Raw genomic sequence first — 16,426 nt, forward strand, 5'->3', positions numbered from 1 at the left:
AATGTTTTAAAAGGTTTGTCTGAGCATGCAATGGTCTGAGCCTAACAACTGGCCCTGTGCTTTCACTTCTGAAATAATTATTTCACAAAACACTGTGGATACCCCAGCCAACATTCCCTCTTATTTAAACTCTTCCATAGATTTCATAATCAAATGTGAACTGTCACCACTGCATCCTAGCTTATAAGCATCCTAGCTTATAGCTTATATACTTGCAGGAGACAGCGACTAATTGGCTCTAAACAGGACATTTCAATGACTGTCATTTCATGACTTACAAAGAAAATGTCAATTAAAGATAATAGGAGGGGCACCTGTGTGCTCAGTCTGACTTGATTTCTGCTTGAGACTCTCTCTCCCCCTTTCCCTCTGCCCCACTCTCTGCAAGCACTTGCCCTCTCTCTCTCCAAAATAAGTAAATAATTTTTAAAAATAAATAATAGGAGATCAGTTATCGAGACATAATATGTCTTATTTAAGCTGAAAGCTACGTCAACAATGAATCAACAAAGACTTGGCTTCTAACTTTCAGCAAAAGACCAACATAACTTTAAGAGTGAAATAGCATATTAAAACAAGGAAGAGATAATTGCTTTAGTTACCACTTTTTTAAAAAGATTTATTTATTTATTCTGAAAGAGAGAGACAACACATGCATGAGTTGGAAGAGGGGGCAAAGAAAGAGAATCTCAAGGAGACTCCCTGTTGAGTGGGGCTCCATCTCACGACCCATGATATCATGACCTGAGCTGAAACCAAGAGTTAGACGCTAAACCGACTGAGCCCCCCAGGCATCCCTTTAGTTAGTTAGCACCTTTGTAAAGAAATAAAAGGGGGACAAGGAAACCGCATTTCAAGCACAGTGCTAGATAATCTTCCTAGTAAATCTGAGATAAGAATTTCATCTTCCCCATTTCACAAATGAAGAAATTGAGGCTCAGAGAGGTTAAGTAACTTAGTCACAGTAACCACAGTCACATAGTGGCAAAAACCAACTCAAAACCAGGTCTGTTTCACAAGACTATACACGGTATGATTCTGTAATTCCACTTCTATTAGGTTCAAGAGCAGGCAAAACCATTCTATATGAAAGGAGTCACATCTAAGATGATATGAAACTTCCCTCTACTGGGTGGATATTGACTAGAAGGGGCACAGGCACCTTCTGGGGTACGGAAAATGTTTAATTCTGGACCGGGATGGTGGATAGACATTCAGGAGCCACACACATCATTAGAGCACTTCACACTTTACTGTATGCTATAGCTCAAGTTAAAGAAAAAAAAACTTCCTCATCAGATAGACTCCAAGTTCATACTCTTAACCGCTAAACCACCACTCTGACAGAACCTGGCCACACTCTAGAACTGATTCCCTCGGATAATATTTTTTAAAATTATTCTGGGAAGCGACGTACATCCTAATCACATCAGAGTGAAAACACTGGAACAATAAACCTGTTTTTATAATTTTTTTTTAAGATTTTATTTATTTACTTGACAGGGAGAGATCACAAGTAGACAGAGAGGCAGGCAGAGAGAGAGAGGGAAGCAGGCTCCCTGCTGAGCAGAGAGCCCGATGCGGGACTCGATTCCAGGACCCTGCGATCAGGACCTGAGCCGAAGGCAGCGGCTTAACCCACTGAGCCACCCAGGCGCCCTAAACCTGTTTTTAAATGCCACAGAATGAAAAGTAGAAAGTATCAACTTCCTGGCTACTGGGAATTTCCCCTCTGTAGCCACATCAGAATACAATTTTAAACCCTGCTCAAAGGGAATGTTCACAGATGCACAGAGAATAATTGTAACATCTATGGAAACACCTAAAACTAAAATCACACAAAATATTTCAAGACATGGTATAACTTTATCAACAATGTTCTCAAAAGAAATTTTGAATTTTGGGGCACCTGGCCGGCTCAGTCAGTAGGGCATGAGACTCTTGATCTCAGGGTTCTGAGTTTAAGCTCCACGTTAGGCATAGCGTCTACTTAAAAAAAAAAAAAAAAAAAAAAAAAATTAAAGGAAATTTGAATTCTGTTACAAAAATTTAAAAAGTCAAGGAGACAAAGCTGATGGGCAAAGAACATAAAAGTTCACAGCAGTGGCAACATACAATACATGCAAAATCTCAGCTCAGAGTTTTAACATACAGAAAACTGGTACAATTAACTTTTTCCAGCAGTAATGTAATTGTATCACATATGCCCGAATAACAAATTCTCTGTCAAGTACAAGTTCTTCCCACTGAAGTTCTGTTCAGACCAGCAAAGCCTCATCACCAGGTGATGATGAAATCATTACATCAATTTTCTTAAAGTCTTATACCACATACATTATACCTCTTATTCGAATGGTAATTGCCTCTCCAGAGAGAGGAATTTATTCATCCTACAATTTGCAGACATCTTTGGCAAGCACCTAGTTAACAGTTATCCCACCTTGAGGAGGAGTAGGAGGGAGGAAAGAGCTGTTCCTACACACCTGTTGGCTGTATGTGCTGTGGTTCTTCCTGGGTACTTTTGATGATGTCAGCCAGGAAACCAACTTTCAAATTACCCAACTTTCAAATTGTCAGAGCCCAGTTTAATTCATATTTTAACATTCTGTATACACTAAAATTGCCAGGCAATTGATTGCAATGATTTTAGTTCCCTCTGAGCATCTCCATATAAGACCCAAAGGCCTTTATGAGAATTTTCCAGTATTTATAACTTAGACACTACAACTGGGCATGTTGCAATATATTATATAACCAAGTATTATCCCAGGTGCAAGAATCTTAATGTTTATAAAAGTAACCATTGGCATTTATTAATTGTCAAAGTCTTTAACAAACTGTCCAATAAAACTGTTCAAAAAACTAAGTAAAGTCAAATATTGTGGCTATTAAGCAAGTTAGAAAGAATGAAAAGCACTGACCCAGTATGTTAAGAACAGAATACGCATCAGGCACATTCACAGCACTGGTCAGGATCCCTGAATTATGGTTCAAAAACAAACAAAAAACAAAACAAAACAAACCAGCATTACCAGAAAACATAAAAACTCGAAGTTTCAAAGTTTCTTTAAGAAACAATGGATTCATCTTTTTTCATATCCTGCATCGGCTAAAAAGCGTCATACATTTCTATCCAGAACATCCTAGCTATGTACCAACAACATATCATGTAAAGCAGAATGATCCTTTTTTTAAGATTCTCTTCATTTCCTAATATAACTCCCTTTTTTCCAACGCATCTCTAAAAAAGGCACACATTTGGGGGCACCCGGGTGGCTCAGTCTGTTAAGTGTTTGCCTTCGGCTCAAGTCATGATCCCAAGGTCCTGGAATGGAGTCCTCCGTTTGTCCATCCATCAGTGAGTCCGTCGGTCATTCAGTCCATTGGTTCACAAACTGGCAGGCTGCCTGCTCAGCAGGGAGTCTACTTCTCCCTCTCCCTCCCCCTGCTTGTGCTTCCTCTCTCATTCTCTCTCTCCCCAATAAAATAAAATTTAAAAAATAATAATAAATTAAAATTAAAAAGGCACACATTTGAACAAATTGTATAATGAAAAATCAACCATGAATTATCAGTTCCACTTTCCTATTTCAGCAAAACTGCAGTATCTTAGAATTGGAGAAAGCTAAATTGTGTTTTTTTAACAAGGAACTCTTCAAAACTACATGCCATTACTTAGCTATCCATCAGAAACCCAGGAAAAAAATCATTAATTGTTACAAGCATATTATGCTTATTTTCATGAAAAGGTTACTTCATTTCTTGGATTTTAAAAAGGTTTATCTGCATCTGCCAAATCTGGCTGATTTCAGTCTCAGTCAGACCAATCTAAATGGTTCCCAGTTACTGTTTTTGGTAAAGGGAAGTTGATGCCTAGAGGAACTTCCATACTGATTACACAATGACCACCACTCATTAAGTGCTTCTTAATTCCCATGATGCAGAGCCAGGAGTTTCACAAACATTATCCTATTTGTCCTCAAAAACAATCCTGCAGAGCAGGCGCTTCCAAAACCCGTTATGGAAAATACGGCTGGGATGATCAACCTGCCCGAGGTCACAGAATCATATGTGGCAGATTCAAGACCAGTGAACAGTGAGGGTGGGAACTTGGAACTTTTATGCAGAATCAGGCCTTTCATCAACACACATGAAATTAAGAGCAGTGAGACCCTGCTGTTGGGAGATGGCCAAGGGGAAAGCAGTATTTCAAACTGAACAAGTTATTTCAAACGTTAGAGCCAAAGATACAGACATTCACAAAGCTGGGCAGGGGGATAGGTTTACCCCTGTAGAGAATTCTATAGTGTTCTGTACTTCCCTGGTCTTAAAATCTAATCTAAGAGACCAGGGACTGTGTGTGTAACACTCTCCCAAATTCCACCAGGCTTAATAACCTCTATTCAAAAGAAAGAGAAGTGAAAACTAGGGCAGTGGGAAGAAATGATCGCCCAAGCCTGTCCTCCCACCAGGGTAAGCTGTCAGATCCGCATGGGCGCAACCAGGAGACAGCTGGGCTCGGGAGCCCTCAGACTGGGTTAGGCTCGATCTCCCCCCACCCCCCGCACCCCGCCTTCCTGCTCCCGATCCTGACCCTGTTGACCACCTCCCGAAGCAAAATACACCGGAAGAATTTGTTTTAACAAGTAGACGCCCATATTCACCAACTGGTTTGGCAATCTACGATCTACAGCAAGGCTCCAACAAGGGAGGGGCAGAAGAATATGGTATAATTGTTCTAAACTATCTTTCTACGAAATTGGGAAGGTTCACGAGGCATGAGTGATAGGGGAGCAAAGACAAACACCCCATCCCTGAGTTTTAAGCAGGAGAGGGAGCCTCCTCGCCACCCGGGCTTACAATGTATTAATCTCAGAGATAAGCTTTCATGCCCTGACACTCGTAGGGAGATAATGGGTTCTGGGGCTCCCCGGTCCTAAATGAAAAATATCGTGGCCTGGATATTAAGGTGACTTGATTTTACTACCTCCAGGAGGGTCCGCCTACCGTTCCGGGGCAGCCTCCAGGATCTCCGCCCGCGGGGTCCCACCGAGCGCCCCCACGCCCCCCCTTCCAGCGAGGTGTTTGGCCAAGGCCTGCCTCACAGGCTCCGGGCAGCACCCACCCATCCCCCTCCCCAGGTCTCAGACAAGCAGCCTAGTTAATCATTCAACGCCAGCGGCGTGAAACAATTTTTTAGAGGTCAACGAGAAAGGTTCTCCCTAAGTTTCACAGAAACCAGCCTTCGGGGACCCGGAGGTGGCAGCGGTAGGCAGATGGGGGGGTGGGGAGCGGCGGCGGGCGGCTCTTTGGCTCACAAAACACCTGATCTCCCCATGCGGCAACCGAGACCAGCGCAGTGCCAGGGTGGGGTGACGGGGTGCGAGTGAGAAATCACACACGGCCCCCTCCCCAAAACGCCCGTGGAAGCCAGGTGAGGACGCCGGCCCCAGACGCCCCTTCCCAAAGCCTACATCATCCCGGCACGGGCTCCCCCGGAAGTTGGGGTGCAGCGAGGAGGAGGGATGTCCCAGGGCCCCGTGGGGGTGGGGGTGAAACAGGACAAGAGACTAAAAAGACATGCTGCTCCTGGTTTCGCTATCCTCTTCCTCCAGGGTAAGGAAGCCGGAGGGAAGGGGGGACGCCTAAATGCGGCGGGAGCCACCCGGGCACGGTTTCCTCCTGTGGCGCGCCGGTACGAAGCCGGAACCGGCGAGGAACAGGACTGCGAGGGAGAGGAGTCAGTGCGGAGCAGGGGGAAGCGCGAAGCAGAGATGGAAAGGAGGTGGCTCGGGCTGTAGGAGACGCTGGGGTAGGGGAAGAGGGGCGGGAGGGGGCGCGAGCGCACACCCGCCCCGGCCCTACCTTGTCCGGGAGCAGCTCCTGCTCAGCGGGGCGGGGGCGGGAGATCCCGGCCGCATCCACGTCCCGGCCGCTCGGCGCGGCTCAGCCCGGCGACCGCCGCCGGTCCCGCTCCATACGTTGCTCCGCGACGGGAGGCCCGGGGGTGTCGGCGGCGGGGGAGTCACCGGCACCGCTTGTCTCCAGCACTTGTTGCCGCCACCACCACTGCGACTCTCACTCCAGGCTCCAGCTCCCGGCGCCGCCGCCGCCGCCTCTGGGCTCCCGGGTCCGGCCCCGCCTTCACCCCCGCCCGGCGCGCCAATCAGGCCCGGCACCACCCCTCACGTCACCGCCCAGCCGGGCCCGCAGCCTGGCGCCCCAAGTTTGGGGAAGGCCGAGCTCCAGCCTGTCTGCCAGTTGGCGCCCGAGATTTGCCCAGGCTGGTGCTCCTCCTAGCTTCCAGAGACCCTCCGGGGCCTCCAGGTCCACACGTGGAAAGTAAAGGGTTAAATTGGGGGAAGGGGCCCCCAGGAAGTAGACCTCCTCGGAAGAACAGGACAGTTCGACCCTATTCCAACCCCGGTCTAACTGAAATCTCTCCAATTGCAGGTCGCCCCTCTTGCGGTGCGCCTAATGTTGGGGGACTAAGCCTATAGCCTGGGTAGGACTCCAGTGACCTTTTCCAGCCAGAACCAGTTTGTAACTGGGCCTAGACTGGACCACAGCCGGCGTTCTAGTGCTCGGGTGCGTGCACCCCTGCAAAACCCGGAGTTCCACTGGGGAAGGGGGAACCAGGGCCAGAGTGGGACTTGACCATTGCTCTCTGCCCACCCAATACTTGCCATCATCTCTTAGATCCCCCCAAATAACGCCCTAGAGCTCAAGGCCTACACTGGTGCCCTACTTGGCACTGCCACCCGATCTTCGAATTTGTGAAGCTGCCCAGGAACTGGTGAGGGGGAAGTTTTAGTTCTGCTCCTTGTGGTGTCTTAGAATTTCCTCGAGGTTCCACGCGCGTCTTGGAAGCCAGAAATGCAAGGTGTCCAGACGCTGCGCCTTCAACCCGCGCCGCCGCCCAGAGGGGCAGGGCAGACACCTAGGAGCTGAACTCTGACACACACCTTCGGCTCCCCACTACCGGGTGAGGACTTGTCATCTACGACGCCCGCCGGCCGAAACACCTGGAACCACAGACGCACCCTTAGCCCAGCGCCCCTGCTGGCTCGCCAGAGCACTGCATTTTAAGGTGAGTCCCTGATTCTGGACCCAAGTTTGGGGGCCCCAGGTAAGCCTAGCGCAACCGGATGGAGAGGTTGCGCAGGTCTGAAAGGCTGGGCGCAGCCAGCTTGTCACGCGCGTGCCCCGTGGGGAGGCAAGTTTGGCCCGAGGCCCATCACAAAACACCTCCGTCTGTTGGTCCTTATCTCTTCAGGAAGAAAGAGATCCCCTTTACGTGACCAGACCGACCAGACCCGGCAATTAAGGACACTCCACCTTCAAATATGTGCATTTTTCAGAAGGCTTTCTGAGGAGGAATTAGCCGAAGGGGAAAGAAATGTAAATGTAGGGATTTCGGGCACCTAGGAGTTCAGCCTTTTCGACTGTGGGCCCTTACTCTGATCCGAGCTCCGAGCAAAAGAATATTTTGCAGCTGGATGCACTGAGCCACGTGGGTACATGCTTTTAAAAACAGGAATTCGGAGTCAGACCTGGGAAAATTTTTATTTTCAGCCTTCAGACCTTTTTGCTTTTATGTTGATCCCATGATTCTCCTAAGACTGAAACATGAAAGTTCAAGAAACAAGTTGGATTTTGTATATTCATAGAAAAACAAAAAGGATGCACACTGACTGCTAACCACGGGTATCCCAAGTGTGGGATTGGAGTGTGGGAAGGAGGGAGATGAATTTTACACCCTTATACTGACTCTGCATTTTGTATTTTTCCAGTTATATTAACTGTCACAATTTAGAAAGGTAATAAAACATTTTTTAAGAAATATAGAAATTAAAAATTCTTCAAGAACTCTGGAGAAAGTATAAATTAATAAACAAACGAAGCCTCTGCTTTCATTCTACATCAAAGTAATTATTCCTGAGTCCATGTTCCTTGGTTTAAATAAAGATATCTCTAGGCTGCTGTTCTGATTAAATGTTGTGGTGGGGCAAGACTGACATCTGAAGATTTTTCTGTGCTGTCAGATTGACATACTGTTTCTATGCCCGTGTGTCTTCCCTTTAAATGGGTACCCGGTAGCCACAGACATACCTTCAGCTGCCTGCCAAGGAGTTTTTAGTAAAGGAACTGCTACAGTGTAAGTTGGGATCCAACAAGGAAGTTAAGCTTGTGTCCTTTGTATCTGCCCAGGCCCCAAAATTTAAAAATAAGGGCATTCTCTCCATCCTGCCATTAATTAATGCAGCTGGGAGTGTATCTGTAACAGTTAACACTGTTCCTTTGGGGGAATTACTCAACACTAAGTTCCACACCCACTTGGCTGTAGTCTTTACTCTTGGGTTGGGGCCTGGGTCTGTCATCAGTAGGTAAAGATGTATTACTTATTTATTTAACAAATACATGTTGACACTGGAGTGGTGACCATGACAGACAAACTCTTCCCTCTTGGAGCTCACAGTTTAGCTGGAGAGAGACAGCTTCACAATTCAATGCACTGTCAATTATATAACTGGCAATTGCAGAAGTTCACGGTGGTGGGACCATTTGGGGGAGTCCAGGAGGAGGTGACATTTGAGTTGAGCTCTGAAGGGTGAGGAGGACTTACTCAGGCAAAGAGATGAGTGGAACAGAGTTCCTGGCTGGTTTATACTGCAAGGGGGATGTGGTTGAGGGAGAAGTTGGAGAGGTAAGCAGGGGCTGCATTTTGCAGGGCCTTGAATACCATTTTCTATAAGATCACTCTGACCAGATGTGAAGAAGGAAAAGGGTAGAGGGAAAAGGGGGATTGAGGGATAATTAGGAGGCAGTTGCTAAAATGTAAATGAAAGGGCTGTTTATCTAAGTGGTAAAGCAAATGGAGAGAAGAATACCAGCAGGATTTGGTGATTGCTTAATTAGGGAGGAATCAAGGAAAACTCCCAGTTCTCTGTTTCTTCAACCAGAGGGACAGTGGTGCCATTTTCTCAGTTGGGGGACTCTCAGGGAAGAGAACTGAGAAAACCTTCCCAAGGTTCACATTTGGTCAAGGTGGGTCTGAGGTGCCTGTGAGGTGTCCAAGTGAAGATGTTGAGTAGGTTGTTGGTTGTAGGGTCCTGTTCTCTGAGGGGAGGCTGAAACAGAGGTAGTAAATAGCAGTGGTAATAAAGCCAGGAGAATAAGGTGGTCTCCCAGGAGAGTATAGAGCTTGACCGGAAGAGGGCCTAGGACTTATCTAAAGGCTGGACAGAGGCAAATTACTGGCAGATGAAGTGGAGCAGTTGCCAGAGAGGTAGGAAGAAAATTAGGAGCTTGGGGAGGTAGGGATTTCCCAGGGAAAGAACATATAATAAGGAGGCAGTAGTCAACAACACTCAAAATGGCTGAGAGACCCAAGGGAAATGAGGACTAAACAGCCACTAGATTGACTGACCTTGGTGTCACTGGGGAGTTTCACGGAGCAGTGACTCGTACAGTGAAGGGCAAAGAGATAGACTGTAGTGGATTGAGGAGTGAGTGAGAGGTGAAGAAATGAAGAAAGGTACTTCATGCAGACAGAAAAGTTTGAAGGGTCAGAGAGAAAAACAGCTGGAGAGGAAATGTTATGTCAGCAGTGGGTTTATGATAGAATAACTTGAGTGTATTTAAATGCCCATATGGAGGATCCTATAGAGAAGAGGAAGATGAAGGTATAGCAGTGAGAGAACAATAGACAATAAAGTTTCCTGTGACCATGGGAGAGGACAGAACCAGAGTATGGGTGGAAAGGCTAACCTCATGCAGGAGGCTACCTCCTCTATTATAACGGGAGGGAGGAAGTTAGAGGAGGACTGAAGTAGGCAGGTTTGGTGTGGGACATAGAATCCTTCCACAGGATAACTTTTTCTTGCTCTGTGACACACAGGAGGCTGGGGTTGGGGCAGGGAGAGCTGACAGATTTGAAGAGAGTGGAGAAGGTGTGACAGAGTCATTGCGGAAAGTGGGCAGGTTGGGAGGTGGCAAGATGATAAGGCAGCATGGCAAGGCAGCATGCAACCCACTTGAGGTTGGTGGTGTGAACTTATAAGGTACCCTTTGACTCTCCTGTGTGATTTCTTCCAGCAGGGCTCAGGTGTCTGCTCTGGTGCAGGCTCAGGTGGGAAGAGGAGCAAATTCCTTTTGCCAAGGAATTGAGAACCTTGGCAAAAGTGAGGTTGACATAATGAATGATAAGAGAGAAAGGACAGAAATTAATGGGCTGGAGGTGTCAAAGGAGTCAATGTTTAGTCGTGTTGGAAGAAGAGGAGGTTGCTGACTTGGGTCAGCAGTCTGGATGCTTAAGTTAGTGGCTCAGGAGGTGGAGAGCTTTAGATCATGGTGAAGCTAGGATATGATAGGGGAGAGTAGAGGAGAAAGTCACTAGAGAATATGAGGCCACCAAGGGACTGAGAGGCAGGGTATCAGATAGGTCATCCATGTGGGCAGTGAAGCCACCCAGGAAGATCTGGGTAGGAATTAAAGTCAGGGTCATAGTGTGAAGGTTATGGATCTGGGAGCTAAAGTCATAAGAAAGTGAAGAAGGAGGAGGAACCAGGAGGTCGGAAGATGGGAACCACCAGAAAGGAAGAGGAAATATGGCTAGCAGCAGTCTCCTCAAGAGTGGAGGAATAAGGGCGCCTGGGTGGCTCAGTGGGTTAAGCCGCTGCCTTCGGCTCAGGTCATGATCTCAGGGTCCTGGGATCGAGTCCCGCATCGGGCTCTCTGCTCAGCGGGGAGCCTGCTTCTCTCTCTCTGCCTGCCTGCCTCTCTGTCTACTTGTGATCTCTCTCTGTCAAATAAATAAATAAAATCTTTAAAAAAAAAAAAAAAGAGTGGAGGAATAAGAGTGTTTATAAGAGGTGGAGGAGAAATAATCAGAGAAAGAGGACTAACCCCACCTCTGGGCCCTGGGGGACACACAGATGAAATAGTGAGCACCTTCATCTCCTAGAGCTTCAGGGAAAGCAAAGAAGGTGGGATTTCATTCTGAGTAGAGCTTAAAGATATATGGAAGGGTGGATGGAGCAACCTTCAATTCGGTTTGCTTGTTGAAGTCTACAGTCCCAGAGGATTACATAAAAAGATTTGGAGGGTGGGAGTGAGTAGAGGTGGGAGGTCAGATGCCAGGAAAAGCAAAGGATTGTGCCAGATGGTGGCTAGAGGATCCATGAGAGAATGATAATAGAAAGAGAAATGAGTGGTCTCTGTGAAGCCTGACCCCATAGCTCTATAAGCCAGGGCAACATCCCCCTCACTTGTTTTGCCCCAAGATTTCCATCAGGGAAGGGCATGTGAGGCCTCCCTTCTCCTTCCTCCTCTTCTCCACTAGAGATTTTTCTGTCAACACATGAGCTCTTATGGGACTCTGGCCACAAGTCAGGAATCCCAGGCTTATCTCACCTCTGCTACTCACCTTGCCTCTTCCTCAGGCAGGTTGTTGACCTCTCCTGTCTCAGTTTCATCGTCTGTAGACGCTAAAACACACACACTTCTCAGGACAATTATAAAGAGTGGAGACAAAAACTTAAGTAAAAGCACTTTCTAGGGGCACCTGGCAGCTCTGTTGGTGGAGCATGTGACTCTCTATCTTGGGGTCATGAGCTTGAGCCTATGTTGGGTGTAGAGATTAGTTTAAAAAATAATTTTAAAAAAAAGCACTTTCTAAACTGTAAATCACTGTAGGGATGTGAGTGATTTCCCTTGTCCAGAACGCCCTCACCTACATCCATATCTCTCCCAGGAGCCCTCTCAAAAAGACTGTGAGTCTCTGCTCTGGAGGAAGCTGTAATCTTGCCCAGAGACAGGACAAACACACCCAAAACAATTAGAGAGGAATGCACAGCTGTGTCTGATTAAGTGCTAAATTGTAAGGTGCAGACAGTAAGAGCTCTGAGATCAGAAAAGAGAACAATTAGCCAGACTTGGGAAAGTCTGGGAGGCTTCCTGGAGAAGGTGGGGTGAAAGGCACCCAGGCTACTCACTGAAGCTGTGAAGAATACTGGCAAGTGCCCATTCCTTTGTGGCTGCAAAGATTGTCAGTCTGGCAGTCTGACATGGGTCCGCAAAAAGCTTCTAGGTCACAGATGCTCTTTTGGTACCCCTGCTGCCCAGCCTGTTGTCACCCCGATAGCCATGCACCTTCTAAATTACAGTCCTTTGTGGGCCCCCCCCACCCCACCCCTGATGGCTGGGCAGCCTGGGCAACACAGCAACATGTGTGTTCTTTGCCCTGGGCCTCTCATGTTTAGGTCTCCCTTGTCCCCTGTTTGCCTGGGGAAGAAACAGAGGTTGATCTTTAGCAAATTTCCTGGACCATCCTTGGTGCCAGCACACATCTAGCATTTTTGCCTGGCCAGACCACAGGCTTTGGAAGAGAAATGCTGCTGTTTGCCTCACTGTACCCAGCCAGCCTGGGGGACCTACATGACCACCAAATCAAAGCCCAGCACCGGCCCCACACCTGCCTCCATTCCTCTTTACTGCCTCTGCTTCATGGCCCAGGAGTACCCATAAACCCACCATTCGGATACCACCCCACAGAGCTGCCACCCTAGAGCCCGAGAACTGCAAGGCCGGAGATGCCTTCAGCCTCTGGGGCTGTATCAGAGCCACAGGAGTCAACTCCTGCAGCCCTCTGGACAGGTTCAGAATGAAGGCCCTCTTCCTTAGTAACTAGCCTGGTTGGTGCCCAAGCTCTGTAATTCTCTCCTCCCTTTCGCACAGATCTGGAAAAGATCCCATCATGCTTCAGGGGCAAGCAGACACAGGCAGCAGCCACAGCAGAAATCCCTAAATGTTGTATATGATATGGACTTGGGTTGCTCCAGAAGGACAGCAGTGTTTTGTGAATCTGTTAGTCCCAGTTGGGGCCATAAACAACAACCCCCTCTGTCAATAGCTAAAATATTAATTACTAATGGAAAGTATGGAATCTTGGCACTGGAATTCTTGGAGCTCCAGTCCAAATCCCTTGGAACTGACAAATGAGAAAAATGAGGTCTGAAAAGTAGGTTTTGGGAGGCCAAACACCTGATACTACAGATAATCTCTTGAATGTTGGTCAGTTAAGTCACAGGTTAAAAATCACCAGCCTGAAGCAGACCCTTTATCCCAAGATTACTTTGACTTTGCAACAGCAGAAAGACATAAAACCTCATTATCAGATGCAGATATCAGAAATCAATGTTATGATTCCCTGGGGATTTGCTCCATCTCCCACAGAATCCTGATGCTAGAAGAACCTAGAATTCCCAGGTGAGTAAAGACCAGCTTGTGCATGACGTCATATAAGGTCAGTAACTTGAAGGGGCACAAATAGCCATCTCTGTTAGGGTCATAATATTGTTTGGGGAATGGAACTCTCATTAAAGAGAAATGCAAAATCATACTTGTAATTATTATCAAACTGCAAAATTATATTCAAGAGGAGAGGCCCATAATTGCAGCATCAAGAACGAGACAGTGCCATTAAAATGATTATCAAGGCATAAGCCTATTAGAGAGCCTAATGCCTCATTGCTGGCATCATCCCGCTAGCTACCCCAGGTCTGGAAACCGGCTCAGTTGTAAACACAACTGTTACAAAACAGTGATTTGCAAGGGGCATAACAAAGATCTGCTGACCTTTACCAAAGGTCACAGCTGCTTGGCTACGGAGAACAGAGAACATTTCTGAAAAATGAAGATTCGTCTGCCAACTGCAGTTGGCTCTTACTGAGAAAGAAAGTATGCAAATCTTCAAGTCCTTCCCAGTTGTTCAGCCATCCAGATATGGGTATAACGGTGAGGTCTGTCACCTTCAGATAGCCAGGTGCCACCTCAGATGGATACAGGAGCTTAGCTAAGTCTTGGCAGCTGGTGGCGAAAAATCATGATATGGAAATCGGCAAACCCAAGTTCAAATCCCACTCTGTGTCCTCATGGATACAGCAAATCTATCTCGAAGGGTTCCCAAGAAGGGAAAATAAGGTTATTTATGACCAAGTAACTATAGATAATTGGTGCTTACTAAGTTTGTTTCACTCTTGGCCTTGACAGTGGGACCAAGGCCTCATCAGGATGAAGTACAGGTGGTATCTTGGCATAAATCTTAGGGATTATCAACATTTGTCCTGGGAGCCCACAAGAGGAATTGCTGCTCCAACTTTATTCCAAAGTGTTTGGATATCATTAATCAGCATCACAACTGAGAACTGGAAAATCAATGGCCTATACCTGGGAGGAGCCACCTGCTTGGTCTTTTAGGACCCAGTGACTGTTGAAACTCACTTGGCAAGATGTGTCAGCAAAACCATCGCCAGGAGAGGCAGGGCCTTTTCCTTAAGTATGACAGAGAAATCAGAGAGCAGTGGACCCCACAGATGGTTCCAGTTACTTTCACTGTCAGTGTCTTTGCTGTAGACATCTTTGTTGTGAGCATTTCTGTCAAATAACTAAGTAACAATAAGGCAATTTTGCCATTAAAGATTAAAAAGTAGAGGTGCCTGGCTGGATTAGTTGGTAGAGCATATGACTCCTGATCTCAGGGTTGTAAGTTGGAACCCCATGCTGGGTGTATAGATTACTTAAAAAAATAAAATCTTAGGGGCACGTGGGTGATTCAGTTGATTAAGTGGCCAACTCTTGGTTTCAGCTCAGGTCATGATCTCAGGGTCGTGGGATGAAGCCCAGTGTAGGGCTCGGTGCTCAGTGTGGAGTCTGCTTATCCCACTCCCTTCCTCTCTGTCCCCTCCTCTCTCTCTCTCTTTCTCTAAAATAAATCAATAAAATCTCTTTTAAAATCTTTTAAAAAAAGATAAAAATGTAATTGGTTGACAGTCTGGTTTGTTTGACAGTTTGGTTTCATTTCTCGAGGCAATCCTCCCTTTTTTTTTTTAATATTTTATTTATTTATTTGACAGACAGAGATTACAAGTAGGCAGAGAGGAAGGCAGAGAGAGAGGAGGAAGCAGACTCCCCGTGAAGCAGAGAGCCCAAATGGGGCTCCATCCCAGGACCCTGGGATCATGACCCGAGCGGAAGGCAGAGGCTTTAAACCACTGAGCCACCCAGGCGCCCCTCCCATTTTTATATGATGTAGATCTTAGCTCTCATAATGGCATAATGGTCTATATGGTCTATATGGTGGCATATAGTTTTGAACCCACATTTCCCTAGAACTCTGGGACCTCTAATAGTGGACAAGTGACAGTATACCAAGAACAAACAGCAGTATGGAAGGCTTTCACAACATCATAGGAAGCCCAGTTACAGATGTGCATTTGTACATGCACAGTACTTGGAATCTGATGCCTCTCTTAATGAAGGAAGAAATCTTAGCAAAAAAAGAAAAATTGTGATGCCAAGAAATGGGAAACAAATCAACGAGCAAAATAGTAATAATAATAATAACAATAAAAATAATTCTCTGAATGACTTTGAAGACAACTACTTAGGTACAATCTACAAAATAAAATCAGTTATTGGTGTAGTATTGCCATGAATCAACATTATACATTTTGAATGTATTCAAGTATTTCGTATTTTGCAATGAAGTCTTTTAAATCTATTCATTTTCCAAGTTTCATTGTGTTCTTTTTAATGGATGTCCTTCTTTTATTTTTTGCCATTTTACCTTTTATGTCAAATTGTCTTACAACCAATAACTCATATGGAGGAAATGCTTGCAGCAAAGATGCTTAAGGCAAAAAACTAGCATGCCCGTGGGTTGTCTTAAAAGGGAAGCAGGATACATGTAACAAGGTGGATAAATCTCAAAACATGTTGAGTGAAAGAAGCCATACATAAAAGAATAGACATGAAGTACAAGAACAGGTAAAAACTAACCTATGGTGATAGAAATCAGAACACCAGTTGCCCCAGGGACAAGAAGGGAATTAAATTAAAAGAGGTGTAAGGGAACTTTCTGAGATAAGAGAAATATTCTATCTGTTGATTGGAATGATGGCTAAATGGGAACACACCATTGTCAAAATTTACCACACTGTACACTTTTTTTTTTTAAGATTTTATTCATTTATTTGAGAGAGGGGGAGAGAGTTTGAGAGAGAGAGAGAGAGCACAAGAGGGGGAAGGTCAAAGGGAGAAGCAGTCTTCCCGCTGAGCAGGGAGCCTAATGTGGGACTTGATCCCAGAACCTTGGCATCATGACCTGAGCTGAAGGTAGACACTTAACCAACTGAGCCACCCAGGTACCCCCACACGTACATTTTGAATTTGTGCATTTTACTATTAATAAATTAAACCTCAACTAGCAAAAGAAAGACAGAAAGAAGAAGAGAAAGGAAGGAAGGAAAGAAAGGAAGGAAGGAAGGAGGGAGGGAGGGAGGGAATGAAGGAAGGAAGGAAGAAAGAAAGAAACAGCATGTAGGTGGAGGGAAATAGAGACAAGTAGGCTCCCACCCACAACCAT

General features: G+C 46.1%; 2 protein-coding genes across 3 annotated transcripts in view; one reads left to right on the plus strand and one right to left on the minus strand.

Moving 5' to 3' along the window:
- Positions 1–5,973, minus strand: part of B3GNT2 (UDP-GlcNAc:betaGal beta-1,3-N-acetylglucosaminyltransferase 2) — a 28,074-nt gene extending 22,101 nt beyond the window's left edge. Inside the window, exons 1-2 of one of the 2 annotated variants that reach the window (XM_032873824.1) lie at positions 5,866–5,964; positions 2,922–2,978 (exon numbers count right to left, since the gene is read on the minus strand). The gene's annotated coding sequence lies outside the window, so the exon portion shown is untranslated. Of the gene's footprint in view, positions 1–2,921; positions 2,979–5,865 lie in introns of both variants that reach the window. The other variant, XM_032873822.1, reaches the window with a different exon arrangement.
- On the plus strand, positions 4,444–8,003 carry LOC116877096 (translation initiation factor IF-2-like). The gene is made up of 5 exons (XM_032873598.1): positions 4,444–4,473; positions 5,616–5,744; positions 5,817–6,338; positions 6,454–7,090; positions 7,277–8,003. The coding sequence occupies exons 1-4, from the start codon at positions 4,444–4,446 to the stop codon at positions 6,490–6,492; spliced, it is 720 nt and encodes a 239-aa protein (XP_032729489.1). The 3' UTR covers positions 6,493–7,090; positions 7,277–8,003.
- The last annotated feature ends 8,423 nt before the right edge of the window (positions 8,004–16,426 follow it).

The sequence above is a fragment of the Lontra canadensis genome, unplaced genomic scaffold (assembly GCF_010015895.1).
Source record: "Lontra canadensis isolate GAN:19392208 unplaced genomic scaffold, GSC_riverotter_1.0 scaffold50, whole genome shotgun sequence".
Lineage (NCBI taxonomy): Eukaryota > Metazoa > Chordata > Mammalia > Carnivora > Mustelidae > Lontra > Lontra canadensis.